General features: G+C 34.6%; 1 protein-coding gene across 1 annotated transcript; it reads right to left on the reverse strand.

The window, feature by feature from the left end:
- Positions 1–435: 435 nt before the first annotated feature.
- LOC112816249 (butyrophilin subfamily 1 member A1-like) lies at positions 436–20,760 on the reverse strand. Its single transcript, XM_073887594.1, has 7 exons — positions 20,349–20,760; positions 15,539–15,820; positions 13,036–13,149; positions 4,229–4,294; positions 2,968–2,988; positions 2,702–2,728; positions 436–1,007 (listed from the first exon to the last, which is right to left on the reverse strand). Exons 1-7 carry the CDS (start codon positions 20,758–20,760, stop codon positions 436–438), a joined length of 1,494 nt encoding a protein of 497 aa, XP_073743695.1.
- Positions 20,761–21,014: the final 254 nt, after the last annotated feature.

Below are 21,014 nucleotides of genomic sequence, written 5' to 3' on the forward strand. Positions count from 1 at the left end.
TAGTGGCACAAAAAAAATCCATTTCAGCTCCGCTTGTCATGTGACTTCAGCTACTTACCTCCGCAACTTCATTTAAAACCATTTTGTTTCAACTTAATCTGTGTCCCATAGGTCTTCTACTTTCTCACCCAGGCCCACTCTTACTGCACATCATTATTTCTTGAATTAATTTTCCTTCACCACTTCCACAAGTAGATACATCTTTTAGATATTTTATTTATGTTGTGTGCCTTGAATTGTAATCAAGTAAATTCTACAGCATGCAATTCCAATCAAATTACTCTTGTCCATTAACAAAAGTACATATTTGGGACTGAAATGATAAAGAAATGTATACTTTATGGCATTGGTGTTTAGATTTATTTGAAGGAGGAAATCCAGCATTCTAATATATATCTTCCAGTTTCAACAGATTCAGAATAAGACATTTCTTCCTCAGTCACATGCAACATCTTCCTGTGGCTTGTTTGTACACCTTAATGTCATAATGGTCAGAGGTTGTTCATTTTGACCATTGTAGAGGGGGCCAGGGTAAAAGTATGGTCGTAAGGCCTCCGTGAACTTTTGTTTGTAGGTGTAGATGTGAGTCATGTTGGTCACATTATAAAATGAGAGCCTCCCAGCCTCATAGTCCAGGAAGATTCCAATTATCTCAGGAGGTTCCTCAAGATGGAGTGTTATCCGTGGATTTGTAAGAGCTTGGTAGTCATTACATTTTTTTAAGCACAGTGTCCAGAACCCAGTCTCTGGGGACACTGTGATTTCTCCTTGTCTGCGGACAGAATGTTTACAAATGCCTACAGTCCATTTCATTTTATTTTTCACATCCACTTCCCAGTAGTGTTTATTGCTGGAAAAAATTTGCTGACCTAATACAGAGACTAGGGAATCAAACCGATTACTACTTTTGGGTAGTTCCTGAAGATGAGCAATGGATTTCACACTTTTCTTGTCTTTGGCAACTTCAAGATATGGATGAGCTGTCTCGGGATCCAGGGTAACATTTTCTATGGAAGAACATGTTGTCAGTCTTGGCCGTGATCAATAATAATCCACAATAATTAACACAATGTACAAGTGCCCTTCTTCTGTCTAGGAACTTTTTTTAGCTTTCCTCAAATGAAGCTGCTCCTTTCCCTTGAGTCATCTTTTTTCTACCACCTCTATTTATCAACTCACACACTTGAGAACTTGTTAATTTGTTCAGAATGGGAAATAAATGAGTACCTAAATATACATATTTTTTTGTAGTCCAAATATTTTTTTTGCAAATGGCAATATTACATTGGACACATTATGTGCCTAGTGCTATTTGAAGCACATTTATAAATACTGAATTTTCATAACAAAGAAATAAAATGGAGAAATGTTTTTATGTCGCTGAGACAACAAAGATTTAGAGAAATTTGTCCAACTAGGATTACTAATATCCATCAACATTTGGATTCAAGTCCATAGCTATCTAATTCAATTTATGAATTAATGAAAAATTAATTATATATATTTACTTTAAATCTGAATGTTTTGACAATTCAAACTCTGCTCTAATGAACTCTTTATTATCTAATGAAATGTAACTATATTTACTGAAAATAATTTTTCTATATGTGCCTTTATATAGGTAAAAATTTTCACAGATATATGAATCCAAAAAAATTGTTTAAATGTTGGAAACATATAACACACAAGCCTGAGATAATAATCACCTAGATATCTACTTAATTACACAGGATTCTGCTAATATAGGCTATAAGTGTTTCTCCTATGAATTAGTAGTTGTAGGTAAAACTAAATTTTACTTGTGTAGGTATAAACACAAAGAAAATTCTGCTAGTATTAAAGTAATATTCAATAACTGAAGACTCATATGTTAGCACTGTAAATATGGGAATATGTTCCCTTAAAGCTGCTGCAACTCATTTGCTCATAGACATTTTTGTCAAAGTAATATCTGATATATAAACTATTTTATTCAACTGGCAAAAGTTCTTGTAAAGTTGTCTAGTGAATGTGAATATTATGTTAATTAGTTATATAAACCAGAGAAATCTATGAATACTATCATATATTACTATGAATAATACTATGAATACTCATCATATATTTCTTTATAAAACAGTATATTAATACCTGACTTCTTGTGGAAATCAAATGAAGATACTTCATTTGAACTAATTAATACAAAGCTGTAAAATGTAACATAAATTGCTATTGTTCCCAATATTAAACCAAGTCATAAATTTGACAATTAGCAGTCAAAAGATGCCCTGAGGGAGGTTTTCGATTTGACAAATCAAATGAAGGTCCATGGATTTTGATCCATAGGCAATTAGTGTCATTGTGTCACTAGGTAAGTGGCAGCTTACCTTTACCCCATTCCCTGTCAGCTACCCCCATAACCATCCCTCATTTCTGGTTCTGAAAAGCATGTTGATGGTATCATTTTGGGTTATAATATTCTACTTCCCTCCATCAATGAATCTCAGAGAGCAGCATCATTTGTGATATATAAGGAGCTATAGCTATAAACTACTCAACAATAAGCACAATAAAATGGGAGTTTTGGCAAAAAAAAATGTGTGTGAGTGTGTGTGTGTGTTCTCTATGAGTTTGTGAGTGTGTTACAGGTTCCCTTCTCTGGTGGCCCAATAAGCTGGCTAAAAATAACAATCCATATCCAAGTACTTCAGTCTCTAATTACCTGCATATCTTCGAGCAAATTCCAACCCTAAAATTAAAAAAAAAAGGAAAAGAAAATTATAGTTTTGAAACCAAGATTTAGCAGTGAGTAAAACAACAATGATGTGCAGTCAAAAGGCAGGTGCATAGGTCAGGGCTAGAGCTGGCCATCTTCATTACTCACTTTCTTTTCCCAGGAGTTTTATCCTTTCTGAAAGAATAGGATGTAGTGAGAGTTTGCTTTGAAACATAATTACTATTTTATCCTCCCAGAGAAATATTACTTACCAAGTTCTTCATGAAGCTTTCCTGAAAAGAAAAACAGTGAAAAATCCTTGTGAGAAGTTGGCTAGGAGTTGTTAACTAGACTTTCTAATGTTTACACATGTAAATCATTTGGGAAAAAAAAAAGACTATGGCTGGATTTAAGTTACATATTTGGAAAATAATGGTTTAAAGCCTTTTGGTTGGCTTTGCTTTAACATAATTCAAAGTATCATAATACAAATTTTGATGAAAATTTGAGAGAAATTTGAAAGAGAAATAGACTCTCCCAGGTGTTTGCATTAAGCACATGGACTCCTGCAGGCTGCCTTCACCAAAAATCATAAATTTAAGAACCAAGCACTGAAAGCACCAATGAGGTTTGGATATAATTTCTGTTTCTCTGCACCTGAAGAATTAAAAACTAAATGCACTTAGTTCTGCTATAATGATTGTTTTGAAAATGTAAATTTGTTGTAATTTGATTAACATATTAGGAAAGAATTTGAGTACATTGTGAATTTTGCATTTTCTATATGTGATTTTGTGCTATGGAAATTTGTACCTTGTTGAATCTAGAGGTGTAGATATACATAAAATATATAAACACACACACACAAATACAAACACATATAGGCACACATCTCAGGACAATGACATACACCCATCCATAATTGTTACTGCAACTTCCCACACTGCCACTTCACAGGGACTATAAGCCACCACCCTCACCAATGGTGCACAGCTCCGTGCCCTTTTTTTCTTTGTTTTTTATCCATATTTCTTTGCTGCTCTTTTTCTCTCTTTGTTTCTGGTTTCTCTCAATTGTCTATTTATTTTATTCTCTTCCTTTGCACAAGTTGTTGGGCATGGAGGTGGAAGTAGGGAAAGTACCTGGACCCACATGTAAACTTCAAGACTCTTTCATGATCACATTCCATATTATTGTAGTGTTTAGGTATTTCCTAACAATTTCACGAGTATGAAATTCTGTAACCATTTTACTAGGTGTTATTTTTTAAAAATATGGCACCAAGGAAGTATTTGACTACCATGCCTTTAATGTCATGTTATGGACTGATTCTTTTTCTACAAAATTGATATGTTAAATTCTTAATCCCCAATGTAATATTAGGAATTGGAGGTTTTGAAAAGTAATTTGGTCATGACAGCGGAGCCCTCATGAATAGGATTAGTGCTCTTATAGGAAGAGACATGAGCACTTGTTCTTGTTCTCAGCTTTCTGCCATGTGAGAACAGAGTGAGAACATGGCCATATGCAAACCAGGAAGTGGACTCTCAGACACCAGATCTGCGAATGCCTTGACCTTGGATTTCCCAGCTTCTAGAACTGTGAGAAAAATCAACAAATGAAATGACATCATTCTGAATGGGAGAAAATATTTGCAAATCATGATAAAAGAGTTAATATCCAAAATATATAAAGAACATATACAACTCAATAGCAAAAAGCAAACAATCTGATTAAAGAATGGGCAGTGGAAATGCATAAACATTTTTCCATAGAAGACGTGCAAATGCCCTAAAGAACAACAGGCACGTGAAAGATGATCAACACTATATATATATATCTCCACAAGGAACATTTATTACATTTTATTCATAACATCCCTAATTTAATTGCAAAAAAATTCCTACTTATCTAGCACATTTTTATTGAGGGTCTTCTTCAGACTAAGATCTATTTTCATTGTGATAAATATGACAGAGTCTCTCTACCCACAGAGGCATTGACAAGTGGCCTGCCTATTGAAACAACATTATATATTATATATATTACATCTTATATAGTATGTCTTATATGTTATATTATTTTATATATATCATATATAATGTTTGTTATTTAGCTATAGAAAAAAAGGAAATTACACGGTGACCACATGTATGGAAATGAAATGTGAAGGCATTATACTAAGTGAGGTAAGTCAGAAAGAGAAATAAAAATGCAGTGTGATATCACATATGTGAAATTTAAAAAAATAACAACTGAAGTCATAGAAAGAGAGAATAGAATGTTGATTACCAGAGGCTAGGGGTGGGGGGAATCAGAGATGTGGGTCAAAGTGTAAAAACTCACAACCAAGTCTTTTGCACAGCACAGTGATTGTAGCCAACATTTCAGTATTATAAACTGAAATGCTGAGATGAAGTTGCTGAGATGATAGATCTTAATTGTTCTCACTCAACAAATGAATTATAACTATAAACATTATGGAGGTGTTAGCTGATGCTATGATGGTAATTGTATTGCAATACATTAATGTACCAAATCAACATGTTGTACACCTTAAACATACATAATGTAATATGGCAATTATATTTCAATAAAAATATAAGGCAAATAAGCAATTATTTTATTTTATTAATGTTATAAGGAACTACCTCCAGGTTGTTAAGGGACTAGATATTAAATGCCCTCGCCACAAAAAAGAAATGATAATTATGTGATGTGATATTGATGTGACAGGTATTAGCTAATATTAATTTGGTCATCATATTGCAAAATAAAAATGTATTAAATAAAAAATAAAAATAAATTAGAATTTTTATTGAGATGAGCTTTGTCAGATACCTTACTGAGTATATAATGTTTAATATGTGTACAATAGAGTGTTCAGTATGTACTTGTGATTGATATGTGAGTTAAGAATATTTAGCATCCAGTTAACAGAATTCTTTCCTTTGCAAATTTCTGCATTTACTAGAAAATAAAGTTAATTTATTTTAAATATGGTCTACCATTAACATGCATGCATATCATGCATTCACCTGCATCAAAATGGTTATTTTATTTAATGCAGAGAACAAAACACTATCTTAAGAAAATCGTAACAGTAATTATGTATCATTTTTCCCATTGAATTTTATAATGTACTCAAGATTTATCATTTAATGTTTTTTAGGTGTGTTAGCAGAAGAATATAGATACCACAATAGAAATCACAGTCATGTAAACTAAGGAAGAAATTTACATTCAAATTATGGCATAGAGTTTTAAATGATATAAATATTTATATAGAAATGTCATGCAGTTAAAGAAATAGCAATGATGTCAATAGATAATAATATTTTATTTTATTTTTTTTGATAATATTATTTTAAACTAGAGTATCCTGGCAATCAGCTAAAGATGGTTCAAAATATGAACAGAGTTTTCTCAAACTATAACAAAATTATATCTACCAGGTGTGATCTGTGTGATATCAAGAAAGTAACTTAAATTAGTATGACACTGTTATGTATAACATGATGGATAAATGAGATAATGTGAAAAAAAAATATATCCAAAATTTTGCTTTCAGCAACTGGTATTTAATTTATCTGACATGTCTGCAAGCAACATTTATTACATTTTATTCATGACATTCTTCATTTAATTGCCAAAACTTCCTACTTATCCTGTACATTTTTATTGAGGGTATTCTTCAGACCAAGATATATTTTCACTGTGATGAGTATGACAGTCTCCACCCACAGAAGCAAAGGCAAGCAGCCTGCCAATTCAAACACCATTCTAGAATCAAGGTGCTTTAAGAGAACAAGAAGGGTCACCAGAGGTATTGCTGCTGACATTGACAAGGATTATTTTCTTTGTCCTTAATTAAAAACATCATTTGTTACAAAAATAATATGTGTTAATATATTTTAAAAAAATAGGAAAATATCACGTCAGATTTCCTTTTTTTTGAAAGATTTTATTTATTTATTTGAAAGAGAGAGAATGAGAGAGAGAGAGCACATGAGAGGGGGTAGGGTCAGAGGGAGAAGCAGACTCCCTGCTGAGCAGGGAGCCCGATGCGGGGCTTGATCCCAGGACTCCAGGATCATGACCTGAGCTGAAGGCAGTCGTTTAACCAACTGAGCCACCCAGCCACCCCGTCACATCAGGTTTCCATTACCTAACTGCAATACCTTTAAAAAAAACCTTCCATGATATATGCAACTAATGAATCACTGAAAATTACATCAAAAACTAATGATGTACTATACAGTGGCTAACTGAACATATAAAAAAAAAATTCCAGACAAATAAAAGTTAAAGAAGTTCATCCCCACTTACAAGTCCTTACAAGAAGTGTTAGAGGGACTTTTAAGTTTAAAAAAAAAAAAAAGGCGATAATTGGAAGGAAGAAAATTGTAAAGGGAAAAAAAAATAAGTAAAAAAAAAAACACAGCAAAGGTAATAGAGCAATCCTTATAAAGCTAGTACAAAGGTTAAAACACAAAAGTATTACACCAATTATATCTTTTTTTTGATGTAGTGTTCAAAGATTCATTAGTTGCATATAACATCCAGTACTCATCACAACATGTGTCCTCCTTAATACCATCACCCATTTATCCCATCCCCACTCCCCTCCCTTCTGTAACCCTCATTTTTTTCCACAGATTCCAGAGTCTGTCATGGTTTGTCTCCCGCTCTGATTTCTTGTATCTAAAAAAAATTTGTCAAGGGGACTCACAAAATGAAAAAGATGTAGAATATGACAACATATAAAAAAGATAGAGGGTGTGAAGAAAAATGAGGTTCTTTTAAAATGTATTTGAACTTAAGTGATAATCACTTATTTAACTGCTATATACTTAATATGTTATGTATTAGCCTTATGGTAACACAAACCATAAACTTATAATAGATACACAAAATATAAAGAAATAGCCAAAAAATAACATTAAAGACAGCAATCAAACATGAAGAAAGAGAGCAAGGGAAGAAACTAAGAAGGATTATAAATCAAACAGAAAACAAATAACAAAATGACAATAAATATGTACCTATCAATAATTATTTTAAATAGAAATTTTCAAAAAATTTCAACCATAAGTTGTAGGATGATGGAATGGATTTAAAAAAAAAGACACTTTTTATGCTACCTACAGGAGACTTGCTTTAGACCTAAAGACATGTAAAGATTAAAAGTGAGGGTATGAAAAGGCATTTACCATGCAAATGGAAGTGAAAGAAAAAATGGGGTAGCAATACTTATATCATACAAAATAGACATTAAAACAAAGACTATAACAAGAGACAAAGAAGGGCAGTACATAATGATAAAAGGATGGAATCTAAAAAGAGGATATAAGAATTATAAATATTGATGCATTCAATATTGGAGCACCTAAATATATAAACCAAATATTACTAAATATAAACGGAGACATTGCTAGTAATACAATAATAGTAGAGGAACTTAGTACCTCACTTACCTCAATGGATAGATCAGACAGACAGAAAAATCCATGAATAATCAATGTCTTTGACTGGCACATTAAACCCAATGGACTTACCAGATTTATGCATAACATTTTACCAAAAAATAACAGAACAAACATTCTTTTCAAGTGCACAAAGAACATTCTCCAGGAGAGATGACATTTAAAGCCAAAAATAACCACACCAAAACAAAACAACAAACCTCTCAATAAATGTAAGAAGATTGCAATCATATTAAGCATTTTTCCAACCAAAACAGTAAGAAACTAAAAATCATTTGCAAGAAAAACTGGAAAAAACACAAACATGAGGAGGCTAAACAACATGTTACTACATAACAAATGGGCCATCAAAGAAATCAAAGAGGAAATAAGAACATACATGGAGACAAATGAAAAAAACAAAACAAAACAAAACAAAACAAAACAAAACAAAAAAAACTCTCCGAAGGAGTTCTAAGAGGAAAATTTATAGTTACAGATGCTTACACGAAGAATCAAGAAATCGCTAATAAATCTAAACTTTCACCTAAAAGAACTAGAAAAAGAAGAAGAAACAAAGTTATTGGAAGGAAGAAAATAATAAAAATCAGAGTAGAAATAAATAAAATAGAGACAGATAAATAGAAAAGATCAACGAAACCAAGATCAGTGTCTTTTTTTTAAAGACTTTATTTATTTATTTGAGAGAGAGAGAATGAAGAGAGAGAGCACATGAGAGGGTGGAGGGTCAGAGGGAGAAGCAGACTCCCTGCTGAGCAGGGAGCCCAATGTGGGACTCAATCCTGGAACTCCAGGATCATGACCTGAGCCAAAGGCTGTCGCTTAACCAACTGAGCCACCCAGGTGCCCAAGATCAGTGTCTTTGAAAAGCTAAACAATATTAATAAACGTTTAGGAACTTAAAAAAGTGAGAGATGACCCAAATCAATGATATTAGAAAAGAAAGAGGAAGAATAGAAACCAATGCCACAGAATAAAAAGGATTGCAGTAGGCCCCAATGAAAAAATAAACACCAACAAATTGGACAAATTAGAAGAAATGGTTAAATTCCCAGAAATATAAAATTTTCCAAAAATGAAAAAGAAACAGAAAATCTGGCCAGTCCAATTCCAGGAAACTTTAATGAATTGGTAACCAAAGATCTCTTGATTTTAAAAAAATAAATAATCCATGAAGCATGGAACACTACATCAAAAACTAATGACGTACTGTATGGTAACTAACATAACAAAATTAAATAAATAAATAAGTAAGTAAGTAACAAAATACAATAAAATAAAATAAATAAGGACTAGGTGGATTCTTGTCAAACTATTCCAAAAAATATAAGAGGAAGGAAACCTCCAAATACATTCCTTGAGGCTAGCTTTTCCTTGACACTAAAACCAAAGACACTAAACAAAACCAACCAAACAAAAGCAAGTCAATATTCCTGAGGAACACAGAAGCAAATTCTCAACAAAATATTAGGACACCATATTCAACAATACTTTTAAAAGATCATTCATCATGATCAAGTGTGTTTCTCTGTGGAATGCAAGGATGGTTCAATATCCACAAATCAATCAACATTAATAGAATAAAGAATAAAAATATATATAATCATCTCTATAGAGACAGAAAATACCAGTTGACATAATTTGATATTCTCATGATAAAAACTCTCAATCTACGACAAAGGAGGCAAGCATAAACAGTGGGAGAATAAATCCCCTTTAATAAATGGTCCTGGGTAAACTGAATAACTACATGCAAAAGAATGAAACTGACTCACTTCCTTACACCATACACAGAAATAAAATGGGGTTAATGACCTAAATCTGAGATCTGAAATCACAAAGCTACTAGAAGAAAATATAGGCAACAATCTCAACTAGAAGAAAATATAGGCAACATTGTTCTTTTCTTTATAATGTTTGTTATTTTTATTTGTTTATTGAGAGAGATAGAAAAAAAAAAGGAAAGAAAGAGAGCATGAGGAGCAGGGGAGGGGCAGAGGGAGAGAGATGGAGAGAATCTCAAGCAGATTCCATGCTAAGCACAGAGCCTGAAACAAGGCTCAATCCCAGACCCTGAATCATGACCTGAGCTGAAATCGAGAGCCTGACATTTAACCAACTGAGCCACTCAGGTGCCCCTCTTTGATATTGTTCTTTGAAACATATTTATGTATTTGACTGTGGAAGCAAGGGAAACAAACAAACAAAAAACAAAACTACTGGGACTGCACCAGATCAAAAGCCTTTGCACAGGAATGGCGAGGTGGCTCAGTTGGTCAAGCAACAGACTCTTGGTTTTGGCTCAGGTCATGATCTCGTGGTAGTGAGATCAACCTCCAAGTCAGGCTCTGTGTTCATCACAGAGTATGCTTCAGATTCTCTCTCCCTCTCCCTCCTGCTCACTGTCTCTTTCTCTCTCTCTCAAATAAATAAATAAAATCTTTTAAAAATACTTTAAAAAGGGCGCCTGGGTGGCTCAGTTGGTTAAGCGACTGCCTTCGGCTCAGGTCATGATCCTGGAGTCCCAGGATCAAGTCCCATGTCGGGCTCCCTGCTCAGCAGGGAGTCTGCCTCTCCCTCTAACCCTCTTCCCTCTCGTGTTCTCTATCTCTCATTCTCTCTCTCTCAAATAAATAAATAAAATCTTAAAAAAATAAAAATACTTTTAAAAAAAGGTTTTGCACAGTGAATGAAATTATCAACAAAACAAAATGGCAAACTACTTAATGGGAAACTTAATGGCAAACTACTTAATGGCACACTACTTGATGTTGTGGAAAATAGCAGGGAATTTGTTTAGGAAATTAAAAATAGAAATACTGTACAATCCAGTAATTCCACTACTGGGTATTTACCCTCCAAAAATGGAAACATTAATTCAAAAACATATGCACTCCATTATGTTTATTGCAGCACTATTTGCAATATCCAGGATATGGAAGCAACATAAGTGTCCTCGTACAGATGAATGAATAAATAATATGTGGTAATATATATATATATATATATATATATATATGTAAAGTGGATTATTATCCAGCCAAAGAAAGAATGAGATGATGATATTTGCAACAACATGGATGAACCTAGAGGGTATTACGGTAAGTAAGATGTCAGATAGAAACAAAAACCATAGAGTTGCAATTGTATATGGAGTGTCAAAAACAAAATAAATAAAGCAGAACCAGACCCATAAATACAGAGAACACACTGGTGGTTGCAGGAGTGGGGAGCGAGGGCATGGAAGGGAGTGGGAGGTACAGCCATCCAGTTATGAAATGAATAAATCTTGGGGATGAAAGATGCAACATAGGGAATATAGTCTCTGGTATTGTAACAGTTGTGTAGTGAGAGATGGTAGCTACACTTGTGTTGAACAATTAAAACATAATGTATAGAGTTGTGGAATCATGATGTTATACACCTGAAACCAATGTGATATTGTTTGTCAATTATCATTTTTTATTAAGTTTTTAATTTTAATTCCAGTATAATCAACAATTGTTTTCTTTAATTGAAATTTAATTGTTTTAATCTTTCAATTAAATAAAACAATTATCGATTGATTTGGTGGATTGATAATGAGCAATGACATCAGAGTTGTAAATTTAGATAAATTTTCCAAATAATTAGCCACTTAGTCAATTTTTTCAAACAATACCCATTAATGTCTTTCTGTTTTGATCTATTATGCTCTAGCTGATAAATACCCTTTTCCTGCCTTGAAAAATATATTTCCCACAGTTTTAGAAAAATTATCTTTTTCATATTGACCAAGTAGACAGTATTGGACATTTTGAGAAATGTCTATGCAGTACATCAATTTAATGGGATGAAGTATATCGTTTGCATGAACTAGCAGGTGATGAGAGTAGAGCTTTAACAGCACTATGCATCTCTTACACTCTGGGTTTGTTGTTGTTGCTATTGTTTATTTGTTTAGTTTTACCTTTGATTATTGTCCTGATTCTTTTTAACACTAGTTGAGGTAAATCATGTTACAGGAAAGTAGCCATCAAGATACTGGAAACTCAATCAATGGAGAACAAAAATAAACAGAAATACATCTAGTTCTACAGGAATAGCTATGTAAGGCTGTCTACAGCACTGACATTAGTTCTGAGGAGAGCATTTCTTTAAAGATCTCATTGGACACATTGAAAATTGAGGCACAGAAGTGCCACAGGCTGTGGGTAGCCAGTCCTGCTCAGAGAAAAGTTATCAAGTTAGAACACACAAAAAAATGGGCTCTTTTATAAGACTTTTTTTTTTCCTATGGCCTGGAGAAAGGCAGTCACAGGTAGTCATGGCCTGAGTAAAAACCCTAATTTGTTAACATCTTGCTTATGTTCATGAAGAAATGTTCTGAATACTGCTCTAGCCTGCACCTCACCCCCAAAATATATGAAAGAACACCTGCATTCTGATACCAGAAAATGCCACCCTAATGTTAAACTAAGACTTCAGTTAACAAATTATGTCACAGAGAATTTGATTATCTCTGGCTGCATAAACAAGCACATAAACAGAGAAATAATCCAGTTTCTAAATCCTCAAATTTAAGTGCCAGATCACAAATAAACCAAGTGTATTTTTTTCTTGATAAAATGATTGACCTTGACCAGACAACCTCTATATTCTGACAAACATGCAGAGCCATGAGTTTGTACTTAGAATTATTTTTTCTGTTCAGTTTTTCTTGTTCCCAATTTTAAAAGCTAAAGACCCCCTACAAACCATTTATGAATTTTGTGTTACTATTATTCTCTAATTCTTCCACAAATGAATCCAATCCCCCAGATTTTGTTGTTGTTGTTTTTAGTTTGTTTTGTTTGTTTGTTTGTTCTCCTTTACCTTTGGCTTTTGTAGCACGCACAAGTAGAACACAGATGGTTGCACTGATGGCCAAGAGACACAGCAGAACAGCCAACAACACTATCCAAGTAAAGTCCTCAGTGAACATGGCATCTGAAAAAAAGATTGTCTCACTTAGCATCCAGCTTGGCATCAGTGACTTGGCTGCTTTGAACAGATCCCAAAAGTTCTCTTTTAGGAGACATTGATAGGAATTGCACTGATTCTAAGCCTCACCTGTCCCTCCTGAAGTTTTACAGAATTCAGGAATGCTAAAGAGGCTTCTGTTTTCTTTCTTGTTCCTAACATATGGAGACTCAGAAGGTTTATTTTATAAATTATCACAATGTTTGAATATGATGAAAACATACAAATAATGCATCAGACATCCATGTACCCACAATCAACATTTAGCAAACATTAATATTACTATATTTGTGACAAATAATTCTCTCATAATAAATAAAAATCTACAAATGCAATAAACTATTTATTTTCATATTTTTTTCCAATTTTCACCTTTGGTTCCTCAAACTGACTTTGTCATGTGTCTTTTATATCCAGTTATTTTCTAAATAAACATATATGTGAACTTGACAATATGCCAGTGAGTGAGAGGCATGTGGAGCTTCTCTAAAGATTAAAGGAGAAATTGTGACATCTTGGATAATAAGCCAAATGGTATCCATGGTCTAGGTTCTAGAGACAGAGTTTTATTTCAATTCAAAGTTTCTTATGAGACATCTGTCAGCTAGCAACTGAAATCAGTAAAATTAATTATTGTTTTGATATTTTTTCTAATTAATATTGTTCTTTTAAAAGAGGTATCAAGGACACTTTCGTTCAAGGACTAACCTCATTTAAGATCTCTAGACGATATCTGTGGAATTTTTAATTGGTGATCTCAAATACATAAATATAAAAAATTAAATATTTTATCTTTCACATTCATATTTTCAAGAGCTTTATGATATTGCCCAAACTCATGTACCCTATTGTATATTTCAACTCATTTCTTCAGTATAAAAATCTCAGTAAGAGACTGCTACTTTCCTCTGTTCTAACTTTATTTTACCAAGATTACTGAAAAAAAATCCTCTTTTTTGGTGTATGTGTTTGCTTCTTTCACATTTCCAAACTCAAGTTCTCTTTCTAATTATCTTAAAACAGTGCAAGTTCCCAAACTAAAGCATTATAGAAATAACACTTCACTTGTTGATAAAACAACATACAAATATTTATCTACTGTAGGAAAGTATATCATGGCTCGATATTTTTCTAAGAAATGGGGACATAAAAGAAAAAAAGATATAGTGTCCTCAGGAGTTTGTTATTCTAGGGAAATAGTGAAACATATAATCACAATAATATATGAGTAAAGAGGGCACTTAACACAGAATGGGTTGAAGACAGCTTCCTGGGAAGATAAGGTGAAGAACTGAGGGACCAGTAGGAAATTCTTAGTGACAGGAAAATAGAACAAATGTGTCAATAACAGCCTACAAGGAGTATTGCATGGCTAAATATGTTCAGAGAATTAATGTGGGGTAGGAGGAGTTGGAGACAAGGAAGAGAGGGATGAAAGATGAAGCTCGAGAGATAAGAAAGGACAAGAGATAGAGTGTTGTTGACAAGGTGAAGTATTTCAAATACAGACATTTGCAAGTGATGCCTGGGTGGCTCAGTTGGTTGAATGGCTGCCTTCGGCTCAGGTCATGATCCCAGGGTCCTTGGATGGAATCCCACGTTGGGCTCCCTGCTCCACAGGGCCTCTGCTTCTCCCTCTGCCCCTCCCCCAACTCATTCTCTCAATCTCTCTCTCTCTCACTCCTCTGCTCTCTCTCTCTCAACTAACTAACTAACTAACTAAATAAATAAATAAATAAGACATTTGCATATACAGGAGTCAGAGGAAATCATTTGGGCAAACGATTATTTTGAAAGATAATTTTGGGTAGACATAAATAGTAGATTGGAGTGTCTGAGCTCTTCTCTACCTATGATATTAATTATATTAGTTAATACTCATAGCAATTTCATGAGGTGGACACTAATATTACCTATATGTAACAGATGGGAACTGAGCACAGGGAGCTCAATAGTTACCCAAGATCATGAAGCTGAAGGGTAAATGACAATGCCAAGATGCAAATTGAATTTGACAGATGGGAGAAAACACCAAATTATGAAAAGTGGTTTTCCCTAGGCAGTGGATCAGGAGAAGTTTAGGAGGAACTTTGAAAGATTCCTCAAAATACTTTTTCACCCTTTGAATGCTTTTGTGCATTCACAATTTATTTTTATAAAGTACGACAATGACATTTCTATCATAAAAAGAAATACAAAACAAGACAAAATATGGATTTTCACAAGATCTCTATACTAACAGTTACAAATGGATAACTAAAACATTCATTTAGATGTGTCAGTCATAGGTATTTGTCTGTAAGATCTTCTCAAATAGCAGTGATATCTCAAGATACTGCCTTTGGAGGGAACTGACCTGCCATGGAAACATGCACTTCCTTCTCCACATTGAGTATTAGGTTCCTTATAACACAGGACAATTTTCCTCTTGAACTTTTGTCCACTGTGAGAGATGATTCCACATGAAACAGTCCATTTTCTTCTATTTTCTTTTTCTCAGAGACTGGTGCCGAGTGCAGTCCTTGATGGTCCCTCCATTGCAGCTCAGGCTCTGGATACCACCCCATGGATGTGCAGGTCAATTTAATGTCCTTGCTATTTCCAGGTTCAATGTGAATATGAGGAGCCATACCTGAGACTAGAATAGCCAAGGAGAGACAGAGAGATTACACTTCCCCAAGTGTTTTGTTGCCATTTTACATTTTAATTAACTTCTATGAAACCCAATTTCCTTATTTATAAATTGGAGGTTAGAAAATTATCTAGTCCAAAGAATTTTGGAGAAAACAAATCAGCTATATCAACATTTAACAAAGTACCAAAATGCCCAGCATGTCTGTATTAATTGTCTTCATTTTTCCTCTCTCTGCTTTGAAACATTACTGATTATTTTATCTGATGATTCTTAAAGTTGGGCGGAAAAACATCTATCAAATCACTTGCAACCTCTAAAGCTAAAGGCACACATCAATTGGTATTTTTCTGTGGCAAATTGCTAGTCATTCTCCAAATATCTTTTATTCCCTAATTTTAAAGATGTTATTTTTGATAAGAAATTCTTATGATGTTGGGAACGCTACCAATATCAATGTGGTGGAAATGAACAAGGTATGGGTCACTACTGAGTTCCTGAATATTGTAGGGACCTGAATTTCATATTTTAATCAATTAAATGTATATCAACTACATTTAAATTTCAATGCAACATGTGACTACTAGCCATCATTTTGCATAGAACAATTTGGGGAACAATATAAGTTTTAACAGTTGATATGTCAGCCCAGGTTAAGAATGCATCCTCCAAACCCCTTACAATTAAGAGTGGCTTTGATATGCTGGTGGAAGTGTTTGAAATGAAAATGATATGTGTGCCTTCTGGAATATTTTCCTCAAAGGAAGGAGATACACTTTTCCCTTCATTCTTTCTCTCTTCTCAAGGGCTGGAGAACACAGTGTCTGTGAGTCATCTTCAAAAGTGGATTATGTGGATGTGGCAAAACATCAAGATAAGATGTGTAAACCTCATGGTGTCTAGTCACTTTTCCAGTTCTGGGCTCCCTCCCCACTTTCCCCGAGAAAGGAGCAGCTCTGGTTTAAACTACTGTCTTTTGAAGTTCAGTGAATAGCAGTGCAGCAGTCCACAAAATATTATGCTGAGTAATTAATACAGTTTATAACAACAACAACAACAACAACAAAAGATCAAATTTACTAGGATAAAATTATCCCTGTTATGGATTGAATTGTGTCTTCTGAAAAAATATGTTCAAGTCTTAACCTTCAATATCTGTCCCCTTATTTGGATACCATTTTGTACATGTAATTAGTAAAGAGGAAATTATACTGGATTAGGGTGGGTCCTATTCCAAAGGGAATGTGGTCTATATAAACAGAAAGAAATTTGGACTCACCATGGTTCTCCTAATATTGTGGGTTTCCAATGGGCATACTTGAGGCCTGGCTTATATACATTTTTTACCCATTTTGAGACTGGGATTTTCATTGTCTTATGGCCAGTGTAGGGAGAGAAAACCTATATTGTCTACCATTACAAGATTATTTCACCTAATATCAGGGCCTTTGGTTTTATTTCTTATCACTTAGAAAATATTTTGGTTAAGTTTGCAATCTATGCGGCGCCTGGGTGGCTCAGTCATTAAGCATCTGCCTTCGGCTCAGGTCATGATCCTGGGGTCCTGGGATCAGGCCCCGTGTCAGGCTCCCTGCTCCATGGGGAGCCTGCTTCTCCCTCTCCCACTCCCCCTACTTGTGTTCCCTCTCTTGCTGTGTCTCTCTCTGTCTCTCAAATATATAAATAAAATCCTAAAAAAAGTTTGCAATCTATATTTGTGGTTGCAATCTAATTTGTAGTTATCCATTGATGGATTTGCTTACCTGTACCCTGCAAGTGTTCAACTAGTTAGATAGTAGAGGGCAAGGATAATTATTGATTTTAAGTATAATTTAGTGTTTGTGTTCACTGAAGTTCTGGGTTCTGCAAAAATTTTATTACCCACAACCCCCTGGATATTTAAACAGCACATGGAATGAATTTTTTTTGTTTTGATGGGGAGTATTGAAGAATCTTTTCTGTAGGAGATAATGTAGGACTGTGGAGCTGCCTGCAGAGACTGCATCTCTATCAGGAACTGGTCACTCATTTGGGGGCAAATGTCACTCCTCCAGAATGGAGAAATGGATTAAAGAAATGCATGCCAGAAATCACAGTAACTAAAGGAATCAGAAGGAAACACGAGGTCTCTTGCTAGAGAACATTAAAGACTCTGTCTGAAGATCTGGAACAGATGAAACTCCTAATGGCACAAACCATCAGACACTACTTTGCATTAGGTATAGGTGTTGGACAGAAATGGGTCCAACCCAGAAAAAATAAGACAAGGTCATAAATAATTCACCTGAAGGAGGTAAGAGCATTGTGCAACATAGGACTTTATGTTCATGATATATAATGACTAAAGATAGCAGGTACAAAATGAGATGGCCCCCCTTAATCCACAAAATGTGGCAAAAAAATCCTGCCCATTTGGAAAATATTCAAAGTACAACACCCTACATTTAGGGAGAACAGAAGTCTTTTAAAAAAAGTCTGGATTCTTCAGAACATATTTGTGATCACTTATGTCAATATTTATATACAAGTTTATATTATAATAGGCCAGATAGAGACACAATTTCCTAAGAAATCAAAAATACATCTCTTTTCATTAATTTGGAATCATCCCATGGGTGCACTGTGAATGGTTGCATCTGCAAATATTGTACCTAGTTGGAATATAAAATCCAGATATTTCTATTACCCACAAGAAACATGAAAAAGTGAACCAAAGTTATCTGGATGTTCTGGGCCTAGTAAAAAGTGGGTTGAATTCATAGCTATTATTTGTAATATATGTCCACAGTGCAAATTAAGATCACCATAAGCTTTAAAAAAAATGTGCTTGGGTAACAAGTACAACTTCCCTTGTATATATGATTTGGAAAAATCAAGGACATATCAGGTAACCTCCTCTACAAGATATAGGAGATTGTAAAGTAGACTCTAGAAAGTGTGCCAATTAACCATTGTTGGAGTTGATAACGAACTCATGCAGAAGCACAATGTCAGAGTTTAGTGGCCATAGCTTCAAGATAGGAGATGCCTTCTTCTAAAGAAACTGGGGTAAAATGGAAGAATAGTGGAAAGTTGCTTTCTGTTTAGTGATAAGATAATTGTACAAAGAACAAGTAAGTCTGAGATAAAGAAAATTGAGATGATCCTGAGAAATGACATGTTGTTCATTAAAGAAGCAACAGTAACAACGGGCTCTCAAATTCAAAGCTCCTTATAAGGGTTTGCCCATGGTTTAGGACATGTCTGTAGGACTCCTAGAAGGGGATGTCCAACACCTGTATTGCTTCAGAAGTTACCACAGTAGAGTGAATGATCCCTGCTCTAAAGGTATATCTCAGTGCATGGATGAGCCTAATTTCTCATTCATCCCTGTTAGTGCCTGGTTAAATTGCTTCCAGTGGGAGTGACATTCATTTACATACAATAAAGTCCTGCAGTGAGGAACCCCAGTATACTTGCCTAACGATGCAGATTTTCTCCAAACCCAGAAAGGAATTCTCAGAAGGTGGCAACTATTCTCTCCCTGCCTCTGCAGAAAATCTCTTAGGGGATGTGTGGATCAAAGTGTCTGGTAACAAAAACTTTGACTCAAAAAGGTGTTTAAAACTTGCAAGCAAGTATCTTCACAATACCCCCCTTTATTTTATGAAAAATTATATAAGTATCCACCCTTTATTATGTAAACATCAATTAAGGATTACTTAGGGCATATGCAGAATTATCACTGACTAGGAGGCAGGAGCATTTCAAATAGGTCAGGGAATCCTGGAGAAGATTTTGCTGCTTTTGGGAGGAAGGTCAATATTATTGCTCTATCTGATGGATGGGTTAGTTTCTTTTAATGCCCATTATAAAGGAGGCAATAGAGAAACTCATCATCTGAGCTTAGTATAAGGCCCTATAATGTTTATAGAGAAAATGCTGACTATGGCTCAGTGTGTGGTTGAATTAGAATCCTTACCTTTCATTCTGGTAGTACAGTTTTTGTTTGTTTGTCTGTATGTTTTTGTTGTTTTGTATGTTTGCAGAAAATATCTGAGAGGGAGTGAGATCTAAGGGGAAAAATTATGCAGGGATCTGAATAAACAAGGATGTCATACTGAGAGTCAGCATCACCACATTTGACTGGACGATTGCCAAAATGGGCAGCAAGATGCAGAAAACCTAGCCTGATAGCAGGTTGGTGAGATTCTTTCTGCCTCTGTTTAGTTCCTTCTGTGTTTCCAAATAGAAATTAAGATACATTTCTGGGAGTCTTCTGAGATAGTACCTACTATAACCCTTGTTCTTTCTTTCCTTCAAAGTAATGATGTTGACAAAGAAAAGATGCAAATATAAATATATTTTTGCTACAGCCAAAGAATGTTGGGATGGACTGATCAGATGAATTTTACATATTTAACCTTCTTGGTATTCCATCATAGTGTTTGTATAGATTTAGCCACCTCTATCCATATACACAGATACTTTAGACTGCTGAGGAAAAAATAATAATAATACAATTTGTGTAGGGGTTTTCATTGCAGAGACTCACCTGTGACCAACACTTGGAATTTTGCATCATTGTAGTATGTGGAGCTTTCAAAGAAACATGCATAATCTCCTCCATCTGAAGGTTGGATGGGATGGATCCTTAGAGCAACATGCCCTTTGGTAATATTCTCCTTCAGGAACTCTGTCCTCCCTTGATATTCTGGCCTCAGCTCCTCCATATCATTCCAGGAAGTGCCATAACGATACACCAGGCCTAGAGGATCATTCCGGTACCATCTCACTTCCATGTTCTGAGCATCCATTGATGGGCTGATCTGGCAGGACAACACAGCCTCTTCCCCAACCAAGGCAATGACTGGTGCTCTTGGTCCTATCACATGGAATTGCCCTGGAAGTAATTTCGAAAACAGTGGAATCATCACTAAAACTGTGACAGGCATGATTGTGACCATCTGATCGGTAAACAAGTAGACCAGGCTAATTGACTTAGTAAGCTGTAGCCATTTAATTAAAAGATCTAAAATAAGGATACACAATACACTATTAGTGTAAGAGATAGTAGAGGGCATGATGCCAATGGGCAACAGTCATATAGTCTTAATAAAAATTTAATAGTATTTTCCCTTTGCCTAGGTTGGAATTCAAATTATATAACTCTCATTCTTTATCCCTGATATGCATTCCATATGTTATAAAATATTATCAT

The sequence above is a fragment of the Callorhinus ursinus genome, unplaced genomic scaffold (genome assembly GCF_003265705.2).
Source record: "Callorhinus ursinus isolate GAN/ISIS: 27379988/994484 unplaced genomic scaffold, GSC_fseal_2.0 scaffold81, whole genome shotgun sequence".
NCBI classification, from domain to species: Eukaryota; Metazoa; Chordata; class Mammalia; order Carnivora; family Otariidae; genus Callorhinus; species Callorhinus ursinus.